At 42.5% G+C, this 26448-nt stretch overlaps 2 protein-coding genes across 5 annotated transcripts; one reads left to right on the forward strand and one right to left on the reverse strand.

Annotated features, from left to right (window-relative positions):
• Positions 1-362: 362 nt before the first annotated feature.
• vps33a (VPS33A core subunit of CORVET and HOPS complexes) lies at positions 363-5178 on the reverse strand. Its single transcript, XM_061671460.1, has 13 exons — positions 4876-5178; positions 4590-4655; positions 4226-4353; positions 3887-4073; positions 3564-3680; positions 3294-3468; positions 3015-3208; positions 2567-2693; positions 2414-2481; positions 2205-2342; positions 1736-1873; positions 1477-1645; positions 363-897 (listed from the first exon to the last, which is right to left on the reverse strand). The coding sequence occupies exons 1-13, from the start codon at positions 4975-4977 to the stop codon at positions 704-706; spliced, it is 1803 nt and encodes a 600-aa protein (XP_061527444.1). The 5' UTR covers positions 4978-5178; the 3' UTR covers positions 363-703.
• LOC133399719 (rabphilin-3A-like) lies at positions 5025-25090 on the forward strand. 4 transcript variants are annotated; one of them, XM_061671461.1, is made up of 18 exons: positions 5025-5132; positions 5807-6100; positions 15342-15432; positions 15805-15936; positions 16055-16184; positions 16529-16612; positions 16684-16831; positions 18650-18835; positions 18929-19045; positions 20127-20206; positions 20598-20672; positions 21025-21134; positions 21233-21359; positions 21446-21502; positions 21609-21763; positions 22137-22218; positions 22304-22400; positions 22507-25090. In XM_061671461.1, exons 3-18 carry the CDS (start codon positions 15359-15361, stop codon positions 22635-22637), a joined length of 1785 nt encoding a protein of 594 aa, XP_061527445.1. In that variant the 5' UTR covers positions 5025-5132; positions 5807-6100; positions 15342-15358; the 3' UTR covers positions 22638-25090. The 4 variants fall into 4 exon arrangements, with proteins under 4 accessions (XP_061527445.1, XP_061527446.1, XP_061527447.1 ...); XM_061671462.1 differs by having other exon boundaries at positions 5807-5920; XM_061671463.1 differs by lacking the exon at positions 16529-16612.
• Positions 25091-26448: the final 1358 nt, after the last annotated feature.

Consider the following 26448-nt stretch of genomic DNA (forward strand, 5'->3'; position numbering starts at 1 on the left):
ACACCGAGTATGACCTGTCAGCAGGTAGCCCTGTTTAAACTGTAAAGACAAGTAGATGCTATTGACTAAAGACACAAGACCCTGCTGCTGCAGTTATTCCCTGCCGGAACATCGAGCAAATGGCCTCCTAATTGAATCAGTGTCCTGTGCTGTCAAATGATAGGATGCTGAGGCCTGAGCTCTCCAGACAGCACAGGAGCATTATCGGCTGATCGGGAGGCCTGTTACTGCGCTAATTGCTCCTTCCGAGGGCTGGACCAGTCCTGACAGCTATACTCGCCCTTCCTCATCAGAATCCTCTATTCAAAAAACATGCACTCACAATAGTGTTGCAGACAATATTGTGTGACAGAGGGACCAGCTTAACTTCATGATTTAATGATTTATCTGGAAGGAAAACAGCATACACACAAAAGAGGAATGTTTCGACAATGATCATAATTAAAGGAAAAAAAAACCACACACGACAAACACTTCATAAATACATTATGTACAGCGGCTCCATAACAGAATTGACTTTTCTAATGGTACACAGTAACAGTTGGATTAAGCCAGTTGTTTTCAATCGCCTCAGTACAAGCAAGGTACAGAAAAAGTGCTTCCTCTGCTTCACTTAACACGGACATCAGTGAGACACCTGCAACATGCTGATATCGACAGTCAAAGGGTGGTTTTTGATGTGTCCAGGTGCGTCACGGTCGACTCAGTCCATCTGAGCTTCGGGTCGGTCCATGAGGGATTTGATCCAAGATGCGCCATTGACGAGTTTAGTCGTCGCTATAACATATTCCATCCCGCTGTCCTCCATTTGAGAAAGGAAACGGAGGGCGGCTATTTCGGCATATGTCACCCCGCCGAGGAAAAACACCAGCGTTGTCCTATTCTCCCCCTGCTGGCCTGCAAGTTAGTGAAGAAGCCGTCATCTCACACATACAGTAAATTGTATGCACAACCGAATGTAGCCGTCTGTGAAAAGTTGGGCCATCAAATTTATCGATGCACATCTTTAGTATTCTACATTTATATATAAAAAAAAAAAGAAAAGGTCCCTGCTAGAAAAAGATTTATTATTGAAAACATCCATTTATTCATCAGCTTTCCAAAGACTCTTCTATTTTCACCTTTGGAAATCTGTTGTTATAAAGGCAAGCAGAAACAAGCCACTAAATTTAATCTCACATTTCTAATTAACATTTTTCAAACAGAGTGTCATTCCCACCAGTGTTGACACCTCCAGGTGCCAACATGGCAGCACTGGTGGTGACTTGACAAATGCAGTGCTGTTATCTCCCCTACGCTTGAATACATGTAGACAAACAAAGACAAGTGCAAACTAACAGGGCTAGAGTAACAATGTCAGCCTAGTGCAATCCATCTACTCATTCAGCTTTTGCCCTCACATGAACAAAGCCCGACTCTTATCTATATCATGCAGGCAGGAGGCTGTTGGAAAACCGGGTTTGTATTGGCCCTTACGTTTTTTGTGGAGTCCAGCAGGCAGCTGCTGGCGCTCCTCAAAGTGCGGACCTGGGAGCATCTTCAGCACCTCCTCGATGCTCCGCCAGCCTGGCCTGGACAACACTTGGGTGAGTCGGACGCTTAATGGGGCGTAGCCGCTGTACACGTATGAGATGTCATTGGGGTTCTGAGAGCAAGATGAAACCAAACCATCGAATACAGCCGTGTCCTCGTCACAGTTAAACGTTGGAGCGTACAATCTCCATGCTGTTCATACCTGTTCATTTGCATCCTCCATCCACAGTTTAAGGGTTTTTCGAATGGTAGGGTAATTATTCCTCGAGCTCATCTGCGGCTTCAAAAGACCCCCTTTCTCTAGGTTATTCAGTGTGAGAATGTGCTCGTAGCCATAGGTCTTACAAAAGAATGAGAAACATTTTTAACAAATCAACAGATGTCACCAAAGAGATCATTCAAAAAGGAGTCACCTCATAACATTGACACACAATACATTTTCATTACACTTGTAACTTCTCCCTAATTCTTAATTCTCAACCTTACCGAGACATTTTGGACAACTGTACGATGGCGCAATTGTGTTGGAGCAACTCCATATTTCCATTTATTTTTACTTCCTGTAAGGGTAAGGGGTCAGGTGTCCCAAAATGGCTCTCCAAAGAGTATACGTTATCCGTGTAATCGGCAACAATTGGACATTTTTAATTCAATTCAATGTTTTACTCTACCTGGAGAATCTCTCGCTTGTAGTAGTCGAGGACCTTCTGTTTAAGGCCGTTGTTACAAACGGACTGCATGCACACGAGACGCACAATCTTGATGAGGGGATCTTTTTGGGCAATGCAATCTTCAATGTACGTGTTCACCTGAATTATAAAATAATCTTATGTGTAATAGACAATAGTTGAAACAAAAGATACATTCAAAGACTAATTACCTTATCTGTGTCAACTCCAGTCATGAACTCCTGCTCCACTGTAAGGTTATCAAAGAAGGCCTCAGACGCTGAAATGGACACAACCCAGTGAAACAAAGTTTTGTTCTAAATCGGATGTGTAAAACAAGATAAAGCAAATGATTGTTGACACACTTGTGATGTCCTTAATAAGTTCTGCTATGGATGTGTGGTTGGCCAAGGAGCTCCGTGCTGCCTGCATGTGAGGCAACTGAGACACAAACTGCTTAATTTCCCCCACTGTTTTGGCATTGTGGCGTTCCTGTAAAATAAGACAACAAACATGACATATCTATAGTTTATCTGCCATATTCATCTGGGAAGAAAGCACTGCGGATATTGTTAAACTTTCTGTTGAAAATAGTACTTCATCTTATCTCTTGACCATTGCCATCAACTCGCTACCCATATGGATTTTTGTGACAACATGTCAGATTACAGATCACATCAATAATTCAATCAAGGTGTCAGAAAGGGATGGCAACATAGAGTATAAGTAGATTTTGTAACTACAGCACACGCCTTTGCATATATCAGAGCGGATAAACATGCCAGGGGGATTTCAAGCTGAAGCAGGACCAACCTCAAAGGCAGCAGAAATTATTTTGGCCTTTTTACTGAGTGCTGCTCCAACAGCATTGAAGTTTTTGTCACGGATTTCGGCATAAAGTTCCTCTGCTGAGTTGAGTTGCAACTTCTTGGGCTCTGTGGGCAAATCTTTACTCGCTTCGCCTTGTTTTTTCTGGGCAAACTTCTCGGGCGGCAACTTGACATAACCTGCAAAAGAAATTGAAATAAAACTTGGCCACTTAACAAAGGAGGCTGAAATATTGAACTCTCATATTACAAATGTCACCCTAACCATTATTGATTCCGTAGATCTCATCAATGAGGCCTTCATATGTGAGCTGCGTGGCCAGAGGAGTTAGCAGGTCTACATTCCGGTCCAAGAGGAGCAGTGTGTCAAACACGGGCAGGATCTGATTCTGAACACCTGCAAACTCCCTCTTCATCCTCAGCATCATGTTAGCAACATGCTAACAGCAACCAGAAAAAAGGAAGACAACAAATCGCAGTGAACACGCAATCAGATGCTTTGCTACTGAATGATTTCTGCTTTCAAACTACCCACCCGTGCACACTCTCCTTTGCCATAAATCTGTGGAATAGTGCCATACAGCGCCTGGAGAGTCATAAGGCCCTTGGCTGTGTGGTAAAGGCTCGTTTGGTCATTTTCCAAGTAGCACTCCTGTAAGAGGATGCACAATATATTAATATCACGCTCAGGACCAAAACATGACAACTCTTGTATGTTAATTACTTTCTAACAATTGTCTGCCAATTGATAACGCGATCATTGCAACGGACACTGCTAACGGAAGGTAATGCAACTAATTGCAATTAACTTGACCACCGGACTTTGTTCAATCCAACTTGTCCAAAGACTGAACACACCCTGAAGGCACTTTCATATTCCATGGACAGCAGGTCACCGTCATAGGGAATCAGGTCCAGGATATACTCGTCAATGTTGATGAAGGAGCCCAGCACACCCTGCTCCTTGAGCCGTTGTTCACACAACATGCTCCGCCGGGGTACAAACAGGATGTGGAAGTCACGTGTGGAATGCAGCTTTTCTTCACTGACAACACAAAATACAGTACGGAGCACACATGGTGAATAACATGTATGAGGGTGACATTTAAGGACTTAAAATTCTGAACTGCCTTTAAAGTGGCAAATGAAATATTTGTTTCTCGCGTACCTTTTGAAAGAGAGACACACAAAACCTACCTGAATACATTCTCAGCAATGATATCCATAAGCTCTAGTCTGGGGCGGACAAAGAAGATAACGTTTTTGACATCGGCAGAGGGGAGCCGACCACTTTTGAGGGTGAACATCTTTTCCACTTCATGTTCCTGAACCAAAGAACACGTATTTGTGATAAAACCACATGAGGTAAGTCTATGCGACCACATTTGGGCTCACATGATGTTGTGAAATTAATACCACTCTGACACAGTCAATCAAAAGTCAGCATTATTGTTGCTGAGGCAGAAAGGGCAGATTTTCAATTCCAACTCTGGTAGAATTCACACAAAAAAGCCTTATTAAGCTCGCTACATGAGTACACACGAAGAGTGTATGCAGTTACCTTTAGAAGAGAGTATTGTGCTATTAATCCAAAAGGTCCAGTTAGATATTCATCCCAAACTATGGCCTGGAGAGCAAAAAGCACAAACACATCAGTGGCTAGACCTGAAATAGGGGTACTTAGTACTTAGTCGTTTTTTAAATATTATTTGAACTCCTAAAGCTACGAGAACGGTTTTAGCAGGCTATGTTGACAGCTCAGCTGCATAACGCAATGCCAGCGACTGATTCCGTTCCTCTGTAACGTGACAGAGCAACATTGTTCTTGCCCACATGTTCAACATTACCTTGCTTCCCGCACACTTGTCCAAAAACTCCCTCAGCTCTTTGCGTGCTGCTTCTCTCAAAATGTTTAAATTGACTCTCCCGTAGGATAAGTGGGCCGCCATTTTTGTCTTCCTTTTGAGGCTGCAGAGCAGATCAGGTGACCGACGTCACGTGACCAATGAGCCACTTACACTACTACGCCATAAAACTCGCTAAAAGTCAAGACACGAACGACTTGCCCCCCAGATTTGGAGAACTAATAGTCGGTCAAATGACGGTAAGTAAATATCACCAACTGACACGGTAGCAACCGAACTCAGACATGCGCATGCGCACTGGGTAAACTGCGGTCACGATAGCTCATTTCTGTCTCTATTTTGGAGGGATTGCTATAAAATGTCGGTAAAATATCCGTTTGTTTAGCACTGTTGGGGTCTTAGGAAACAAATACTGCATTATTCTTGTTTTATCTGAAGGCGTGGGTTTGAATTGAAGTGTCTTTTCAACTCATCTTTCAGTGACAATTTATCCTGTAATGAAACAAAACGGTCGTATTCGACAGTTGAGCGCAATTCACAAGTTATCCATTAGATGGCGCAATTACTCCACTGTAGATTCCCGCGAGTCAGTAAAGAGAGAAAAGACAGCGTGGAATTTCCGAATCACGTGTTTAGAAATGTTTGCTGCATCTATAACTCGTTACAGAATGTTGTCGGCCGGTATTTTATTATTATTGAGGAATACATCATTGTCAGCGATGCGCTTACAATAACCAATTTCTATTACATTTCATAAAAAATAATTTGTAAAAAAAAAAGTGTAGAGTTTAAACGATGTTCAGAACAAACGCGATCTCGGCGTGTGTATGAGCAAATAAATCCGTTCCCAATGTTGTAATTGTGTCTGCCACAAATCGACCACTTGTGCACGAGTGTTTTTTATGACTTCCAGGGGTTTCCTTGCCAGTGCATCAAGGGCTTCCCATCCTCCACGCAGAATACAAGGCGAGTTCCCACGCACGGCGTCGAGATGCGCGGACAACTCCTCCGGGCTGAATATTAAAAGGCAGGTTCTGCTGACACACATCGTGCGCACTGACTGACTCCCTCGCCGGATCCAAGACCCGCATACTCGTCATCTCCATCTCCATCTCCATCTCCATCTCCATCTCCATCGCCATCTCCATCTCCATCTCCATTCCCGCACGACTGACTGAGAAGGAGAGAGGCTGCTCTGGATTCTCAGGTGTGTCTTTGCATCGGCCGAAGCATGAAATATGATCTATGAAATCTTGAAATGAGGCGTCCTCAACCTGACGCCTCTGTGAGGGTCGCGCGTCTGGCCGCTGACTTGAATGGGCGAAACCTTTCATTCACAAGAGAGGAGGACTGTGGAGGATTCTGATCTTTTACGAGACGCGTCTTTCATTGTCTGCTTGTTAATTTGACGGGGCAGATAAGAGCCGCTTACTTGCACACTGAGTCATGTAAATGGCAAAAAATGGAAATTTGTGCAGATCACCGCAGATGCACGACGCTCCTTCTAATTCACCTGGTTGAAGGACCAATTATGTGCATCATTGTTTGATTGCTTTCTTTGTTGAAGGAGAAACAATGCCTTGCATTATTCCACAAACCACGAGTTTTTAAGAGAGCAAATTACCCTTCATGACAACATGCATTGGTGCTGACTGTGAATTGAGTTTGAAGATACATTCGACTTGTCTGCGAGGTTCTATTTTCACACCCTTCTGAAATGCTTTGTGAACATGACAAGCTGGCCGCCCTCACGCAGCGCTTGCTCCCTAGTCGCAGTCAGATCTGAAATCAGAAAATAGAGCCCGGCGAGCCACGTAGGACACGGAGTGGTTGCGTTCCCTGGGCGTTGCTGCGGGATGGAAAAGCTCAATGAAGCCCTTCCGGTTCTGAGGCGGCCGGGGGCACGTGTGCGCTCCGGCGAGGCCACCGAACAGGCGCTCGTATCACCCCGTCGTTGCCCGCCAGCTACTGCCTTTTGGCCGACTGCTGCTGGAGGTGGCAGCGGGTGCTGGTTCCACCATCTCCAGTTCCTCCTGCAAACCTGAAGCCAGGGGATTAAATGGGGGAGGGGGTAAAAGAGAAATGTCTGCAGCTGCCTCTTCTCACGTAAACGCCTGCAGTCGCGATTGGACAATGATGTGTATGCTTAGACCTCCTTTATTTGTACGGCCTTTCACATGTCAGCGTGGACAAAATGGAGGAAGCCAAGGAAGAACATCACGTTAACGTGTGGCGGGAGATGTGTGTTCAGGGAAAAGATGGAGTGAAGGAAGTGCTTCGCATGGTAACTGCATTATTTAAACTTCAGGCAATCAAGGCGACCATGAGCAGATTCCAACGTCTTTGGCTCGTCTTCCTCCCCAACTACGACGACACAACTGACCTCGATGCGTCCTATGCGATCCACTGACGCGGTTTCGAAAACAATATTGCACAGGTGTACCGCCGTGATCGCGGTCACGATCGTGCACACTGGCGGTCGCCCATGCACCCAAACTGTGCGAAATCATTTTGATTGCTCTCACCATGCTGTTACCATGGTCACAGTTGTGAAAGGGGCATGTGTGCTGCTTTTTTTTTTTTTAACAGTTTAGAGCCCAATAATGGGAGTTGTGTGTTTTTGTAGTAAGATTTCCTTTAGTTTTCCCAAGCAACGGAACCTTCAAGGTCCAACAGAATCTATTCCGAGTGACCTCGTATTTGTTCGGATTTTGGTAACGCGTATAATTTGTTCTGTTGCTGTCGTAAAACTTTTATCAACTGGACAGGCATTTTGAAGTATCATTTGACATTGTAAAAGTAAGTTAAGCACTTCTTTAAAACAAAAACAAAAAAAAAAAAAAAATCTTAACTTTAATAATAATAAAAAATGTTTAAAAAAAAAAATAATATAATAATAAAAAATGTTTAAAAAAAAAAAAAAAAAAAAAAAGTTACCCAGCAGATGCAACTGATGGCTGATGGTGGGTCAGCACCTACGAGCCTTCCTGAACGATTCTGATTCTGAAGTTGTTGCTTGTTGTAACAGGCATAAAATAAATGCACATACAATACCAATTGGTATTGATAAAGGGGAGAAATATTAATAGCTAATTTAAATGTTATTGAAGTGGTTAGTTTAAATAAATATATATATCCATCCATTTTCTTTACCGCTTATCCTCATATATATATATATATATATATATATATATATATATATATATATATATATATATATATACACACACACACGTTTTGCTGTGCATATGCTTTTCAGCTATTATGGATGGATTATCATAAATTCGTTCATTCATTATTCGTTTTAAGTAAGGAGTGTTTTCCTCTATTTTGCGGCGAATAATGCGTGACTCATGAAAAATTGCAGAGACGGCTTTTTATGAGTGTACAATTTGGATCATTTGGCCTTGACGGCGCCATTGTGATTTGATGTCTGCTGTGCTGATTTGAGAATGCAAATAAGCCAGCGCGAATGACGAGGCAAGTCTCTTGGACGGGGCGAAGGGCACAGCAGAATTAGCAGCAGGTTAGCTCGTTGGGCACTGGACGGTCTTTCCGGTTTGTGCTCCAGCGATGCGGGACTTGGAGCCGTGCCCGCACAGACAATTCGCCTGCATCAGAGCAACACTTGTCCATTTGAGAGGTGACGAACCCTCACAGATGGTTTTCACAGATGGTCCCAACCAACACGACTGTCTGAACTGAACATATTTTGTTGATGCAGCACCCCCAAAAGACGGACATCTTTACAAGTTCCCACGCAGAGGGTTGTTCTCGCTTAATACCCACTGTGGATGTTTGACTAAGATCTGAGAATCAGAAAGCTTACACAAATGCCTTTAGAAAGGGGGCGTACACTAAATGAGCAGTACTGGGGCTTGAAGTTGTAAATAATTAAGAAATGCTGAGTGATGTTTTCCTGCAAGGGCTGCATAGTGCAATGCACTCTAGTCCAGCTTGACTGTTCTTTATGGGGATGGATGGCCTTGGCGGAGTCATTGGGTGCCCGTTTTTGCTCTTTTCTACCGCATCTGTGTGGAGTATATATGTTATATGTAGTCCAATTATCTTTTTTTTGTTGTTGTTGTTGATCCAATCAGAGAAAATTGATCACCTGGTATAGGTTGTAATACTTATGGGAATTCCCCCCCCCCCCCCCCCCCCCCATCAAAACCATATAAAGAAAACTGATGAAATAAATGATACACGTATTTAACTTGCCAGAACATAATTGTCTACTGAATTTAGTCAAACAACCTTTTGTCTTTGAGTGGTCAACAGCATAATTAGTCAACAGTATAATTAGAATTCCTTTTTCCTTTCAAACTCGGTTACAGTAAGTTTTGAGTTTTACGGTTTGGCTTTGACTAAATCAACCAAATTAAATTCCATCCGCAGCAGCTTTTTTCTGCATAAGCAGCTCTGGACAGGATGTACGGTTTGTGCAAAGATTCTGGTTACACGTAGCCATCCATCCGTTTTGTACAGCGCTTATCCTCTTCAGGGTTGGCGCTGATCGCAGCTGAATTCGGGCAAAACTCCGACTACGCCCTGGACTGGTCGCCAGTCATTCGCAGGACACATAAAGAGACGGACAACCTGTCACTCTCACATTCACACGATCACTGAGTGGGACCTGAACCCGCACTGGCTGCACCCAAGTCAGGTGATGACCCACTACAACAGGGGTGCCAAACTCATTTTTGTCACGGTCTCCCTCAGAGGACCATGATGACAGTGACCCCATTAGAAAATGGTTAACGGCCTCATCATATTATTACCTATACGCAACAACAAATTGATGGATAACTAGTTTTGAAATCAAAGGTCAAGGATTGCTAACCGCAACAAAATGCTTGCAATATCTCAACGTTATTATTTATTACGTATGACAATAATACATTTTGTTACAGATTTGAGCAAGAATCATGGGAGTTGAGGCACGTGATTTGCTTTTGCGGGCCACATCCAACCCGCAGGCCTTGCGTTTGACACGCGTGCATTACATCAGTGGCACGATTCTCAATTGGATGTTTTACTGGCTTCACAGGTGTGGACATTTGTAACTTATGACTCAAAATATTAACAGTAGTTCATCTTAGAAGACCGTGAAATGCTGAAATTAACTCTTAACTCGGCAAGTATTATAATGTCTTATTAAAGACAACGTAATAATAATAATTAAAAAGTTCACATTAAACAGTGCAATACTTTATATCCAGTTCCATAATATCAAAGATGCCAGGACCTTTGGAGATTATTTATTATAACATTTATTTATAATAAAAAGTAACTCAACACAAGTGAAGAAATATGTTGGATGCCTACTGAATACTCGGTTTGTATAAAACTCCACAGTAAAATCTTGTAAAAGCAAGATTTAAAAAAAAAAAAAAAAATTTTTTTTAAATGGGAATAAATAAGTGAATAAAAATGAAATCTTAAATGAGCAAGAAGCCTGGTGCTGAATCAATGTATGGGTAGAAAATAATATGTGCCACTCTTTTGTGCCCAATATGCTGAATAAATATTGTGGGAGCAATTTTAATTCGAATAGAAAGAATAGATGTTTAGATTAATCAAAGAAAATATCAATACAGTGTGGCCCAGAAATTGCCAAGTTAACAAATATTTGTTCTCAACTGGTTTCTTTCAACATTTTCAAAAATGCCCTTGGTAGAAAAGTTATTACATTTGCAATATGACATAGCGTGTTGCACTTAAACATTCATGATCTCTCGCTACTTGAAAAAGACACGCACTGTATTACCGCAATTAGCCGATGAGCTGTAGGCGTATTCTGCGCTGACATGACCATAACGCAGCTAGTTAGCATTAATCCCCGGGAAATTTCACACAAAAAGTGTTGATGTCATCTTGGAGAAGGAGGTGTAAGATTTACAATATGCTTTTTTTTTTTTTTTTTTTTTTTTTTTTTAAAAAGCCCAAGGCACAACAATAAGGCTGGTGGCCTGATGAAAGTTAAATTTAAGTAAATGAAACCATTGTTGTGAATTTAAACATTGATCTCTGATTCTCATTAACCCGTTTTAGAAATGTCCTGCTTCAAGTATCGCCTGGGAATTCTTGCCCTGGAATATGAGTAAAGTGTTTCTGTGCCATTATAATCAATATATTAAAGATGGGACACATGTTAGGGTGTAATTGAAATTTTAATGGCTGACATAGTTGCTGTTCTCATTTTGAAAGTATGTTAAAGTGTAACTATAGTCAGTCATAGCCTTTGTTAGGATTATGCCACATAGGAAACATTGAAAATGCGCTGCAACATGACAGAGATCTTTTCAGGACCGTTGACATGTTTAATAGGAGAATTGAATGTAAGAGAGCAGAATAGTTTGCTGCAGTTTTTTCCCCCCGCTTACAGCATGTGCTACTTCCTTCCAGTGCATTTTCTAAAGAAGCATCTGAGTAATATTTTTTTTTTTTGTCCTGACAGTGAATACAATCCCCCCCCACACTGTTCAAATGGCAACTCAATTATGTCTTGTGTGATCTAAAAGAGAAGCATGATATGTGTTTAAATGGAAAAACGGGAAGTGCTTCACATTTAATTAGGATAGAAGCATTATTTGCTGCCGCTGCGCCTGCTTTCATTCGGCACGTGAACGGTAACGTCTCGGAAGAAAGAGCGCTTTTACTTTCAGTGAGCCTGCAGGAATGAGTCATACACCTGCTATTCAAAGTCACATTAATTTGTGCTGCTAACTCTTGCATTCACTTCAAGCAACCAAGCAAGAGTGCATGACCGTGTTTCTATAAATGGCTGACAGATGCTTTGAGCGTAACGTGCGCTCAGGGAGTACAGATGTAGATGGATATCTATTGATATCCTGCCCGGACGCCTTGCTAAACTCCTCCCTTAGTCCTCCATATGAAATTCTATACAGAATGCTGCTGCTTGGATGACTTTCTTTTATTTATTTATTTTTTACATTCGAGTATGCAGTATATGCTAAGTGTACCTTTTTGTTGTTTAAAGTGACGCCAGCTCCTGGCACCAGTACGTTTTTAGGTACTTGGCCAATAAAGATGATTCTGATCTGAGGATACTTTTGAAAACTGTCACGGTAACCTCTTCGATATTTGCTGTCATCACCTTACAAAACTGTTGTGTTCAGTATTTACTGCACATTATGTTTTGGGGCCATAAAACGGCACCACTTTGTAATACAGGAGGAAACAATTTGATGCCTAAAGTATGAGCTGCACGCTAGATTATTCATATGACGCCAAAACTAGATTAGCAAGACTCTGTGTGACATGAAGGTGAAATTCAGACTGGACGGCCTCTTTTGTCAACTTCTCAACTCCGTTTTTGATCTTCTTGTTGAGTTGGGTCACTTTGGACTTTCATGTTTGAGACTAGATACAATGTAAGGTGTGAATGATCACAGAACAAGACCCTTGTTCCCTCAAGACATTGTGACTTCTGTGAGCTAGATGCCGCAGTGGCGTCAAAAATGAAAAGCCCACACCCAGTGTCCAAGTTTCTTGCTATTCCTTCAGTCTCACAGGCTCGGCACAGGCAGATTATGGCTCACAAGGTAGGAGCGCTGATGAACCATCTAGTGCATTAAAGCGATCAGCCGAGTGCGATCCCACCGCCCCGGAATGATTGCATGGGAAAAAGTGTTGATGAGAGAAAGCTATTGATTTTCCTTTTTTGCGTTTTCACTCTTCATCCCTTTTACTGCTATACAGTGGCTGCACTCTCATCGTCACGCGCTATCACAATTCTCGACATACAGTGCAATTCTCTTGAGGTTTTTGGTTGCGGCAGCCTGCGGGGCTTCACAGTATGCTGCGACTTGCCCTCAGGACATAGGCTGTTGCACCCCATGCATGTCACACTTGTCCCGAAGGGTTTTCAGGGGAAATCCTAACAACTGGAAGACTGTCATAATTAGCATTTAGTTGTGTTCTTGCATATTTCCAAGTCTGCAATTAATGCACACTGACAAAACCCAATCAATCAATCAATGTGTTTTCATCATGGTCTTTAAAGATGCGGATGACACAACTCCTCAGAAACCTTATTTTTGGGACATGCCCAATTTATGCCATTCAAGGCTTAATTTCAATGCAGTACAGCCTGTCATCCCCTTTAGGATACAGTGCATTTGGAAAGTATTCACAGCGCTTCACTTTTTCCACATTTTATGTTACAGCCTTGTTCCTAAATGGATGAATTATTTTTTCTCAAAATTTGAAACTGTGGTGAATTCAGTAGATTGGACATGATTTGGAAGGGCCCGCCTATCATGAGAGACAAAGTTCTCCTGTCTGATGAGACAAAGATTGAACTCTTTGGCGTGAATGTCAGACATCATATTTGGACGAACCGTAACCTGGCCAGTACCATCCGTACAATGAAGCATAGTGGGGGGGGGGGCAGCATCTTGCTTTGGGGATGCTTTTCAGCGGAGGAACTGGGAGACTTGAGGGAAAGATGAATGCAGCAATGAATAGTGACATCCTGGATGAAAACCACATAGCTAAGCACATAGCCAAGATATCATAGGAGTGACTACAAAACAACTGTGACTAACCTTGAGAGGCCCAGTTAGACCCCAGACTTGAATCCTATTGAACATCTCTGAAGAGATCTAAAAAGGGCTGTGCACTGATGTTGCCCATCCAACCTGATGGAGTTTGAGATCTGCTCTAAAGAGGAATGGGCAAAACTGCCCAAAGATAGCCATGCAAAGCTCGTGGCATCATATTCAAAAAGACTTCAGACTCTTAACTGCTGCCAAAGGCGCATCAACAATGTATTGGGCAGAAGATGTGATTATGTACTATGTACATTGGATTTCTTAGTTGCTGTTTTCTTTAATGCATTTGGCTGGAACATAACAAACATTAAACAAAATGAAGCGCAATACTTTGGTGTCAATGTTGTCCAGAACAGCCAAATGTAATTGTGGGTAAAGAGGTCAGAGGTCACTGACTGGAACAGAGGGCCAAGCTCAAAATATAACTGTTTTAGTTCATCCCAAAGGTGTTTGATGGGATTCAGGTTCAATCACAGAAAACCCAAAACAGGCAATCACGTTGGAACACAAAAGGGTCCTCTCCAAAGTGTTCCCACAAAGTTGTAAAATGTTAAATGGTGAATGGTCAAATGAGGGTTGACACCATGACCGCCATATGTTTATGGTGAATGTTGAATTGGATGTAAAGAGCAACTGATGTGTTCCAATCGTCATTGTCCAAGCTCCAGACTCACACCATCCTCTTGTGTTTCCAGTGCTAAAGTCAACCATCTGTTTCTCTATCTCGTGTTGGTGAACAAACCGCAAGTCTTCACAGTTTACCTAAAAGGTGTTAAAATAATGAATACTGTTTGCTATCTACCATATGTAGCACTCTAGCTGAGCCAACCAGTTCACAGTTATTTCCCAAATCTTGTTCCCTTTCCTATACGTAATTTCTTATCAATGTAGTGAGTGCCATTAAAATGTGTATTTATTTGTTTTGATGCACCCATGTAACGCATGGGTGTCCATACAGACAAAGTGAAGGTTGCGGGGGCCACATTTTTATTGTTCATCAAAAATGTTCAAACCAATCCAATCAGTGTAGGGTCAAACAATTAAATGTATTTAAAGAAGAACATTACATTTCAGCTTACAGGTGACAACAGTTTCTCATAAAATAAAAACTCTCATATCTTTTTTTTTTTTTTTTTTTTTTTTTTCCCAGTGTGTCTCTAATCCTCCTTCGTAATGTTCTGACACAAGCCGTTTTTTAGTTTAATTTTAAAATGTGCCACCAGTCACTAAAAAAAAATGAGCTGCGTACTGCAAATGTTCCCCGGACTGGACTTTGAACACCCCGTATGCCGCTGATTAAATAGGAAAAGACGAGAGTTGACCGGACAGTAAATATGAAACTTGGAAATGTGCTCATCTTGCAGTTGGTCTTCTAGCGGATATTTGATTCCTATTTCAGGCCCGTGGATTTATTTGAAGGCAGCAGATGAATGGAAAAGCGATGATATGCTGAATCATTGATTTATGTCCATCGTGATGGTCATGAGTGTGAGATCCTCAATTATTCAGTTTGGACTCAATCTGCAGCAATTAAATGTATCTGCCGGGTTGCCAATTAGAGCTTTGCACTGTTCTGGCCCATTTAGACCAAATGTCCTCTCTGATGACTGAGCAACCTGTAGTTGCAGTTAAGTTGGTGCTGCATGAGATAGAAACAATGAAATAGCTAAATGTGCATACTAGAGGATTTAAATCAGGCCTAATTATTCTTTTAATGACTCTTGACTATACTTATCACGGCCCCCGACCCCTATCCCCCCTCCCTCACACACTATGAATTTCCACTAATTAGAGATAACGGAGTGTTAACTTTTCGTGACACAATTTCAATCTTGTTGGACTTTCACGTTGCATTCATCTGTCTTGCAGAATGTTTTAGCGGTGCCATGACTGACACGGTGTTGAGCAGCAGCTCGGATCGCCGGGCGCCCAACGACGGGCAAAGACTCATGCACGCTAGGTGAGCACCATTATCGGCACACGTTGTTGTCATTCGGCTGTACAATCGCCAAAGACTAATCGCTTCTTTCCACCTGCATCCCTCTGATGTGTGATCTGTGACACAGTGATAAAGAACAGTAAGTAGATAACACCTGCATATCTGTCTCATCTCCCCCGTGCGTCACTGTTATTTTTTTCTGCCCTCAAACTGTAGCGAAGGCAACACAATGGGTTGATGGTTTGTAGACTAATATGAGAAGCGTATACTTTCCTTACACATGCAGCGTTTGTATATTCTATATGCAAGTGTGTTCGGTTCCTTTTTACAAACAAATGGGATGTGTGATTGGTTTCATTTAAATGACAACATTATCTGCTGCTTGCCTGACAGGGGCGATTGGACCGTGCAGCCGGGCCCCGGTCCCGGTTCTGCTCCGGACCTGACAGATGAGGAAAAAGAAATGATAAACGGTGTGATTGCACGAGCTGAGAAAATGGAAGCCATGGAGCAAGAGAGGATTGGGTAAGACACTGAAACGAGCCGGTGTATGGAAATGGCGTCGATACCATTTGTGATCGTTGAACTTTCACTGTAAGTCATTTTAAATGAGGTGCCAGTTAAGTCAGGTGTGCTTCTGCAGGCGCTTAATAAACCGCCTGGATGACATGAAGAAGACCGTGTGTGGTGACGGACTGTCTCGATGTGTGCTGTGTGGGGAGCAGCTGGGCACACCTGGGGTCAGCTCGGTGGTGTGCGAGGACTGCAAAAAGGTGAGAATTGGTGTGATGCGGTTTCATGTCAATGCTGAGAGATGCTGCTGCTGCAACGCTATATTTCAAGCAATGCACACCATAGAAATCCTCAGATGGCACCAGAGCGACCTCATTGGATGCTTAAAAAGTATTGGAACAACATCATTGCAGCAATGATATTGCTTACCGCTTGTCTCGCAATATCTACATTCACAAATGGGAAATTGTGACTCCAGTCCCTTGGAGCAAAACTTTGTTCTCCTCTGTTTGATTCAAGTCAACATTTCACCGTCACATAATTCATTTGTAATAACGTTTTAAACGGCGAGCAGTCGGACATTTTCTGTTTCCTCGTTGTCTAGAACATGTGTACTAAGTGCGGTACCCAGTGCAATAGCCGGCCCCGTGCTGTGTGGCTGTGCAAGATCTGCAGGGAACAGCGAGAAGTGAGTGCTTCGTGCTGGGAAATGAAGAACTTCCTACAAGCGCACCCATAACGTGTATTGTACTTTCTCAGGTGTGGAAAAGGTCTGGTGCCTGGTTCTTTAAAGGATTTCCCAAACAATTCCTTCCTGCACCCATGCCATTATCCAAACCGAAAGACCAACGCGCCCTGGAAGCTGCCTCCAAACCCAGGCAGGAGGCAACGGCGCCTCAACAAGCTGGTGCGTGCAAGCAGCCCCATGTTATCTTATTCTGTGATTTGAGTCTCTTGAGGGCATTATTCATTTTCAGCTACTTGCAGATCCTGCAACGCATCTTGCAAGTGCACATTTTCTCTCTCAGGTCATAGTCGGCTCCCAGCACCCGACAACCAGGTGTCACACACTGATTGCGTGTCTCATCTTTTTTCATATACATTTTTATTTTCAGTAGATTTGTTGCATGTAAGTGTTAAATCCTTTAGCGGGTGTTATTACCGACCACATTCTATGCATCTGCTATCCCACTCGAGGAGACCATGCTTTAAGCCTAACGACATTTGTACAATTTTATTGAAACAAATTCAACAAATGGGAAGATGTTGTTAAAGGAGCAGTTTGCCAGGTTGAATGACTCAAATTGATTTCTGTGAGTTTGCATTTTGCGACGCTTTGGCTCACAGTGTGTGCGAGAACGGTGGCCTGCATCGTTTCCGCTGGAGTCCAAATCTCTAAATTCTTGAACCTTCAAATTAATCGGCACCAGCCACCGCCTACTCAGTATTCTCTGTATTGATCCTGTTTGGGAAATTACTTGACACGCGACCTTTTTCATGATTATTGTCTGAAATAATACCACTGGACGTGAACCGTAGCAAATTTATATTTAGAATATTTGTCATTTTGTTTTGTTCTAATCACAGATGAGGCTAATCAACAGCTAATGACTATAATGTTTGGAATGAACTTTATTCGCTTTGCGGTCCAGGGAGGCTTTAGACTTCCGAACTGCCTTAAATATTGACGACAATTTCAATGCGGTGCTGGAAAGATGTTGGGCCACGTCGACTTGACGTGAATCTCAATTTCCAGCACAAGCTCAAGTGACTGTCAGTGCTCTTTAAGGTTTAAACATAAGAGTATGATACCTTTCTGAAGATGGACGTTAGAAGATTGTATTCTGGTTATGAAGGATGAGCACCGACGGCAAAAAGAGTCGGGCGGCTGCAGGTGTCTGAACCAGGGATCAGCATACGTTTTGAACTGAGAGCTACGTCTTGGGTACCGATTGATGCAAAAGGCTACCAGTTTGACACACACTTCTGAAATTTCTCAAATGACCTTTAATTATGTTATTTTGTGATGTCTCACAATAATTACGAGCAATAATTTAACACGGTAGGAAACAGATGATAATTATCAATATGCAACACTTCTATAAATCTTTGCAAGCGTTTACATTTTCAAATGATCTGTTCTACAACTTTCCTAGAAAATCACAATGTCCCGTAACTTGTGAGCTATCTTACAACAGGCCTTCGGGCTACTTATGTGGTCCATAGGGGCGACCTGGTGCCCGTGGGTAACCATGTAGGTGACCCCTGGTTGAAATGCTGCCAATTCCGGTGAATTCGTTCAAACTGTAACATGACTTTCTTGTTGGCGACATACAGCAAGTATGTCGCTTCTTCTACATGTTCCGCTACATGTTGTGTGGTCAGCGGTTATTCGGGTTGCTGTTTCCCATTTATCGCTTTAACGATTTTGACACCTCAATGCCTTTTCACCCAGCGAAGTGCTGCTCAGTGCGAATGCACATGACTTCCCGATAATAGAAAAGCTAGAGACTATACAGTGGTTGCATATATGTACTGTAGTTGACTGCTGCAGCTTGTTGTAGTGAATGTAGGTCAATGCCTTTGAACAAAAAGCAGCAACATCAAAAGTATCCAGAGAGACTGGGGAGTTATTACATATTCTGCTGCAGTGAGAGCCTGAAGTGCGAATATGCACGTCTCCCTGGTGAATGGTGTGCCTTTACTGTATTATGCTTATTTTTAGGAGCAGAGCTCAAGGGCCGTGCCGGCTACCCACCTGTGGCCCCGAAGCCGTCGGCTGTGCGCGCGGCCACGGGCAGTGCTGGCCCTGAAGAGGCAGAGCAGGGAAGCCCGGTGGTGATGAAGAGGACGGTGCCCGTTCAAAGCTCCAGACCGCAGCCCGTTGTGACGCCTTCTATGGCTCCGCAGGGTGAGGGGCAGCTGGGCCCCCTTGTCCTATGCACGCCCATATTAACGGTGCTCAATTTGAACCAAAATCTATGTTCCGCGTGTATGTTTGTAGGTCAGGTAGGACGCGAAGTCAGGCAGCCTGCTGCTTCCAGCGCTCCTCCTGCCCGACATCAACCTCCGCCCGCGGGGGATGAAGAGGAGGCCAATGACTATGACTCTGATGAAGCCAGTGAGTACATCACGTGCTTCCTCTATTCAGTGGGAAAACACTGAATGACATGTTTTGCTTCACCAGGGAGACACTCATTTCAGATAAACTCACTCCCTTGATTACTTTATTTCACATTGCTGTTTGCAAGTAAAAGCAAACTGCCTTGAGCCCATTGTAATGGGAATTTATATTTGAGACTATATGGGAACAGTTTAATCGTAGTAATTCTGGAAAAGTTATTTCTCTGGCAGCGCCAATTTAGCAGTGTAGATTGACAACTGAAATAAGCGCCACAAGGTAGCAAAACAGGGAAATACGTACTCAAGGAGACTGTAAAATACTAAACTCATAATCATACGTACTGTACATCATACATGTGTTTTATGTACCACCATTGTTAAAAATGAAATTCCACCATCATTCACTATGCAATAAATTAAATATTGATGATGTGATTATTCCCTATGAGGGCAGAGCTGGACTTTCTCTCAAAGTTGCATCCAAAAGCAAAATGGTACTTTTACTTGAATTACTCAAAAGCACACTCCCTGCCACTGTGGTCCCTTATCATGTCAATCAGTCAATAAACTAATCATTTCTATCTTATCCCGAAAGGGCTACTGGCTCTGCAACAGAGGGCCTTAAAAACATTTAGCATGCAATAAAACACATATAGGTGGCGGCACGGTGGGGTTCAATCCCCGGCCCCGCCTGTGTGGAGTTTGCATGTTCTCCCCGTGCCTGCGTGGGTTTTCTCCGGGCACGCCGGTTTCCTCCCACATCCCAAAAACATGCATGCTAGGTTCATTGACGACTCTAAATTGCCCGTAGGTGCGAATGTGGGTGTGAAAGGTCGTTTGTTCGTATGTGCCCTGCGATTGGCTGGCAACCAGTTCGGGGTGTACCCCGCCTCCTGCCCGATGATGGCTGGGATGGGCTCCAGGACAAGTGAGGACAAGCGGCTCAGAAAATAGATGGATGGATGGATGGATAAAACACATATAGCACAGGGTATGTATTGTGATTAGTGACTGCAAACCTGACACTAAACGCATAAAATAAACAACGACGTGTGCTGTCTTCTCTCGGTCTCTTTCAGCCACTCTGGGCTCTCTGGAATTCAGTCTGATGTATGATCAGGAAAGCAACAGCCTCCATTGCAGCATCCTCAAAGCAAAGGTACAACTGTCCTCATTTCATATTTGCACCGAAGGAGAGTTGCTCTCAAATCTATGGCCGTCGTTTGAATCATTAATTAATTAAGCAGAGTTCCTTTCGATGTGATCAAATCCACGCATGTCTGTAGTTTGACAAACCCGTTATTTAATAGTGAAGTTCAGAAAAACAGATCCAGGTGTTAGCGCATCAAATTTAGACTGCCTCGTGTGTTCATGAAGGAGTTACAATGCATAAATGCTGAACATGTTTCACTAAGTTACTTTAAATACCGCACCCCCTCTTTTATTTGTTTCCTTTTTTAGTTTGTTTAGTTTGAACTCGACCTATTCCCCTCAAAGGTCATGATGAACATTCTTTGGATTTGACACAAGTTCTTCTTTTTTATCCCCAGGGCTTGAAACCTATGGATTCAAATGGACTTGCCGATCCTTATGTCAAGCTTCATCTGCTGCCAGGGGCTAGCAAGGTTTTAAAAAACAAACAAACAAACAAACAAACAAGAAAACACCTTTGCTATATTTCTTTCCAAATATGCACAGATAGTGTCTATCCACATGAACACAAAATTGAGGGACAATGACTTTGGGTTTCTGGCCTTCTGTAAGCTCAAGCCTGACACCTTGTGGTTGTGAAGAAATCAAATCATTGAAAAAGGTGCCGTATCCAGAAAGCGGCACTCGAATAAATGAAGTCATGAATGCATCTGCTATAGTTGGCACGCAGGCACTTCATAGAAAAATGAGCTAAAACATGAACGCAAACAGCGTGAGCTCTTGCAGCTCTCTCGTGTCTTATCCTGCTTTCCTCTTTGTTAACAGTCAACAAAGCTGCGCACAAAGACCTTGAGGAACACCCGCAACCCTGCGTGGAATGAGACACTCACCTACCACGGCCTGACGGATGATGACATGCAGCGCAAGACCCTCAGGTGGAAACCGCAAGTAGTCTCACTCAGGTTAACTGGATTCGTATTACACCGCCGGTCTGTTCTCAATGGCCGCCTCCTTATTTGGTGTCCCGGCACAGGCTGTCTGTCTGCGACGAGGACAAATTTGGGCACAATGAGTTTATCGGCGAGACCCGAGTGGCGCTGAAGAAACTGAAGATGAATCAGAAGAAAAACTTTAACGTGTTTCTGGAGAGAGTTGTTCCAGTGGGTGACGATAAGATAATTTGCAACCTTCCGTTCTCTCTTCTCCTGAATATACCTGAACCGCTGATGTGACGTCTTCCTCACAGACAAAGAGAACAGCGACAGCCGGTGGCGCTCGAGGCATTGCGCTCTACGAAGATGAGGTGTGCCTTCATTTCGAGAGCATAACTCAACGCAACCGATTCCCATAAAGGTTTGTCACAAAGCTCATGATACGTGTGCCCTTTTTGTTCTTGCTGCCTTTTCTAGTCTGCAAAAGATGGCGGAGAGGTAGAGGAACGTGGTCGCATTCTCATCTCCCTCATGTACAACACCCAGCTGAACCGCCTCCTCGTCGGTGTGGTGCGCTGTGTTCATTTGGCTGCCATGGATGCCAATGGCTATTCTGACCCTTATGTCAAAATGTAAGTCGAAGCCTACGCCTCGTAAATATGGACATGCGTCAATGAGCCGAGCTGCATTCCTGTTTGACATTCTTGAAAATTGCATCAATATTGGATGAAGTCCTTTAATGTGCATGAAATCATAACATTATCTTCCACAATTACAATAGATTGTTTGAGGGAGAAATTAAATAAAACATGGGGACATACTTGTACATTGAGCTGTAGATGTTTTCTGTTGATTTCGTCTGGGTTTTTGTGTGTGTGTGTACAGTCTAGCATAAAGACATTTTTTGGTATGCAATTTACCACAGTTGTAACGTTCTGAAAAAGCATTATATTAATAAAAGCGCTTGAATTTAGGTGTCTCAAACCTGCTGTCTATGATTGACAGAGTTCTGAAACCGGACATGGGGAAGAAGGGCAAGTGCAAAACTCAGATCAAGAAAAGGACTTTAAATCCAGAGTTCAATGAGGTTTGTTAGAGAATTGTCGGTAAAAGCACAAATATGATTTGACTACTAAATGGGAGTGTGTGTGTGTGTTTGTCTTCCGTTTCAGGAATTCAGCTTTGATATTAAACACAGCGAACTGGCTAAGAAGACTTTAGATGTCTCTGTGTGGGATTATGATATTGGGAAATCCAATGACTACATTGGTAAATATTATTTGATCAGGATTGCCTCGATGAAATCAAATAGACAAAGAAGAATTGCGCTGTCACATGAGTGCAAAGCTCTCACACTTGAATCCCATCCCCGCAGGTGGCTGTCAGCTGGGCATCACTGCCAAAGGAGAGAGGCTAAAACACTGGTATGAGTGTTTGAAGAACAAAGACAAGAGAATTGAGCGCTGGCACACCTTGATGAATGAGAATCACACCACGAGTGATTAACCGCCTGTTACACACACAGCATGAGCGAAAACGTCCCCCACCCTGTTGATCTGCACCTTTTTTCCTTCCTGTGCACCTTTTATATATATATATATATATATATGTTTTATTATGCGTTATTTCACCACCTGACAGAGGCACTGCTCTCAAGGCTCCTCCTCTTTCCTTTTCTTTTCTTTTCTTTACCTGTGCTGATCTGCCACCGAGCCATCGACTATATAGACAAAAGTATCCAGACACGCTTCTCAATCAATTAATGAATCGATCAGGAGTTGGGCTAAATCTCTTACATCGTCGCATCTCCCTCAATTGAAATGCTCATTTTACCAGAACTTCTAGACAATTCTTTACTTCCAACTTTGTGCAAACTGTTTGGGAAAGGCAGTTTTCTGTTCCAGCAAAGTCCATAAATACATGGTTGGATGGGTTTTGTGTGGTATAACTTGCACCGAACCCCAACCTCAATCCCGTCAAACACTTTTGGGAACAGAGATAGCGAGCCATCAGGCTTTCTCTCACGTCAAACATTAGTCATCTCTGACCTCGCAGATGTTCTTTTGGGAGGAATGGACAAAAGAATCTTCTGAAAACACACTCCAATCTTACCCGAAAAGTGAAAGTTGTTCTAACTTCAAAGTGGAAACCAATTATATATTTTTTCATTTTCACTTAGGTGCTGTGATCATGCAACCATATACCTTTTTATGTATAGTGTGCAATGGTTAACATAAAGGCTATTCATTTGTTAAAAACAAAACTCCAGGGTAAAAAGAAAAAAAGGAAAATCTCAGTCCACACATGTGGCCTTTGTTCCCCCTAAAATGCTTTTGCTGGCAGTGAAGTGCATGCCAAATAAACAGGTGCCGCTATAGCCCCAAACTATATGTCCTTAAGCCAAGCAAAAGCACGGAAAATCGAGCAAAAAGGGGAGTCCTACACGTGGTCTCACAGTGGAGCAAAAGTCCATTTTCAGTGACCGACTGTACAATGTAGATGAAATACCGTCGATTCTGGAAAAACGCCTGCGGTCGTGTGGACTTAGCCAGCGATTTTGTTCATGTACTCGAGACAAACCGTTGCACAATTGTACAGTGTTACGCTGAGCCTGAGACATTGTTGCTTCATAGGCGTTGGGGGGGGGGGAAAGCAATATGTTGTAGCACCCGAGCTCACAATCATTACCGAGGCGTCTAAAAGCGGAGAACTCATGCCTAAACATTCTTGCGTATTCCTTTTGAGATCTGGTGCGATGATGTCACACACCCGAGTATAACACTTGAACTATACGAGCATGCCAAACCGCTGACATGTAAGACAATACTTAACATAATGTATATAACCATGAAGAAATGTTTACATACTGATACATTGCTCAGGTTAGGATAGGATAGAAATATGATATATAGATGCCTCCTAAGTATTTGGATCTTTCACCGATTGATGTTAATTTGTGATTTGATTAGAGCACATGAAGATAAATATTAGGTGTATATGTTATTTAATCTGTGAAATTTAAGTTTGTGGTAATTAACACTCGGACAGCTTTTCTATGTTTTAAACTGAATGCGCACGAGCGTTCGCTCCTTAGCAAATGAGTCGGGAAGAAAAGTGCTTTTTGTTGTTGTTTTGTTTTGTTTTGTTTTTGTCATAAGTGTGCAGCCTTACCTGCATGCACTGTGTTTGTGACTCTCATGTGCCTGCGGCAGTCGTGGCCCACTCTTACCGTACACATTTGCACAATGCGGGCTTATTCTGCCACTCCCTCCCAATTCATGGCTTTGGCGCGTAATCAATAATCACAGCAAACCGAGCAAAGCACACCTTACAAAGTGGAATGACCTCAACTTATACAGCTGTTTGCAAGTTATTCCAAGTACAAAACCAAGAAATTCTATGCATGACGTTTATTGTGGTACAAGACATATACGGTATACAAATCTATATAAAGATACGGTATGTGTACAGTATCTGTACATATAGTCATATACTTTGTGAGAATAATGACACAATTCTATTCATGTTTACATCTCTTTCCTAGTCATATACAAGAGGCCATATTCTGCATGACTGTGGCATAATTTCACTAAACTGCTAAACTAATTTGATGAGTATATAATCACATGGCTCTTAACAGGTAACAGTAGCAGATTTAAGAGAGTCCTGTCGTTCATCACTGTCTTGTTGTCTCTGCGCCACATCTCGGCCTCCCTGTGGCAGTGTGCAAAGGACCTGCCAGTAGCATCTTGTACATGTTTCTATTTTGTGCTGCTTTGGCCGTTGAGGTCATCGCGAGATCGACGCAAATCATGTTTGATTGATTGTTTACTTTAATAAAACAGGCAGCTCTCAGAGCATTCTGCCAATCTTGATCTGTTGTAAATAGAGTAGTGCATGCACTGGGAACATGTATGTTTGCACACTATGTTGCATGTAAAGATTTTGCACAGTTAACACCGGTCAATAAAATCAAATAAAATCAATTCATGTGTGGTGTTGAAACCAACATCGCCCGCGGGGACGACGCCTCTGCTCCTGTGTGGTTGAGCCTTGATGTCGGTGAGAACTGAACTGAACTGAATGAATGAATTATCGCAACATTTATAAGGAGTGCAAGTACACACAAAAAAAGTACTTCATTTATGGTTACAAATGATTGATTATTATTTTTTTGGACATGACTAAGATGATACAGTATTACGTACAGAGTTTTGATTATCAGACAGGTATTAATTGAAGGTTTTCTTTGGGTGGTGTTGTAGTATGCAGTGGTGCACTGTACATGTGAGCACAATATCAAAGAAATACCTCGCCAATAGCCTTAATAATTAAAACAAATATTCATCAATTTTCTATATCTCATTAGGGTTGCGGGTAACTGGAGCCATACCAGGTGATCTTGGTTCCCAGCCAATCGCAGGGCACATAAAGACAGCCAGATTCACACCCGTGGGCAATTTAGAGTCTTCAGAGAGTTAAACTACCATCCATGTTTTTGAAATGTGAGAAGATGCCCATGCAAGATTGGGGAGAACATGCGACCACCACAGAGCTTGGCCAGAGCTGCGATTCGAAATCCAAACTGTGAGGCAGTTGTGCAAACCACTCGTTGCACTGTTCTGCCCAACACAAAATCTTTCCTTTGAAAAGGAGCAATGGAACGTCCTTACATCATCATAACATCTTACTTACTCATGTATACTGTATTATGGAATTTATTTTATTAATACTTGAAGATTGTGATAAATACCAAGTTATCTAGCTTTTTATTCAAAACAAAAAAACAATCTTATGTTTACTGCGGTGACTACTTAACATCTCGAATATCTGTTGCAGAGAATTATGGTTCTCCTTAAAATAGGTCTAATCTCTTTTCTCAGCTTTTTGTAGCATTCATGACCTTTGAACTCAAGCCAGCTAAACGCTATTGACCATTAATTCATTCTGAATGTGACTTGCATTCTTGAGCAATTTGCCAGTAGATGGATGTGGCTAAGTTGTATGACGTAACCCAGGCAAATTTCTATTCACCACTGAAAGTAAACAAAATTCCCAGCAGGGCTATTGTACAATAACAGGTACATCGCTAAACTATGTCAACAGCGAATACTTTTTTAAATTATTTTTTTTTGGATGGTCTCGCCATAAATACTGCAGCAAGGGCATTTATGTTGACATATAGCAGACATTTCTGACATTGGGTGCATTGATCACTTCTCGACCCTTGTAAGAAACCATGGTCTTAAAGCCATGGAGACTGATCTCCTGACACCCATTCATTTTAGCTATTTGACCCAAATACAAACGTTTGTAA

The sequence above is a fragment of the Phycodurus eques genome, chromosome 3 (genome assembly GCF_024500275.1).
Source record: "Phycodurus eques isolate BA_2022a chromosome 3, UOR_Pequ_1.1, whole genome shotgun sequence".
In the NCBI taxonomy this organism is placed as follows: domain Eukaryota; kingdom Metazoa; phylum Chordata; class Actinopteri; order Syngnathiformes; family Syngnathidae; genus Phycodurus; species Phycodurus eques.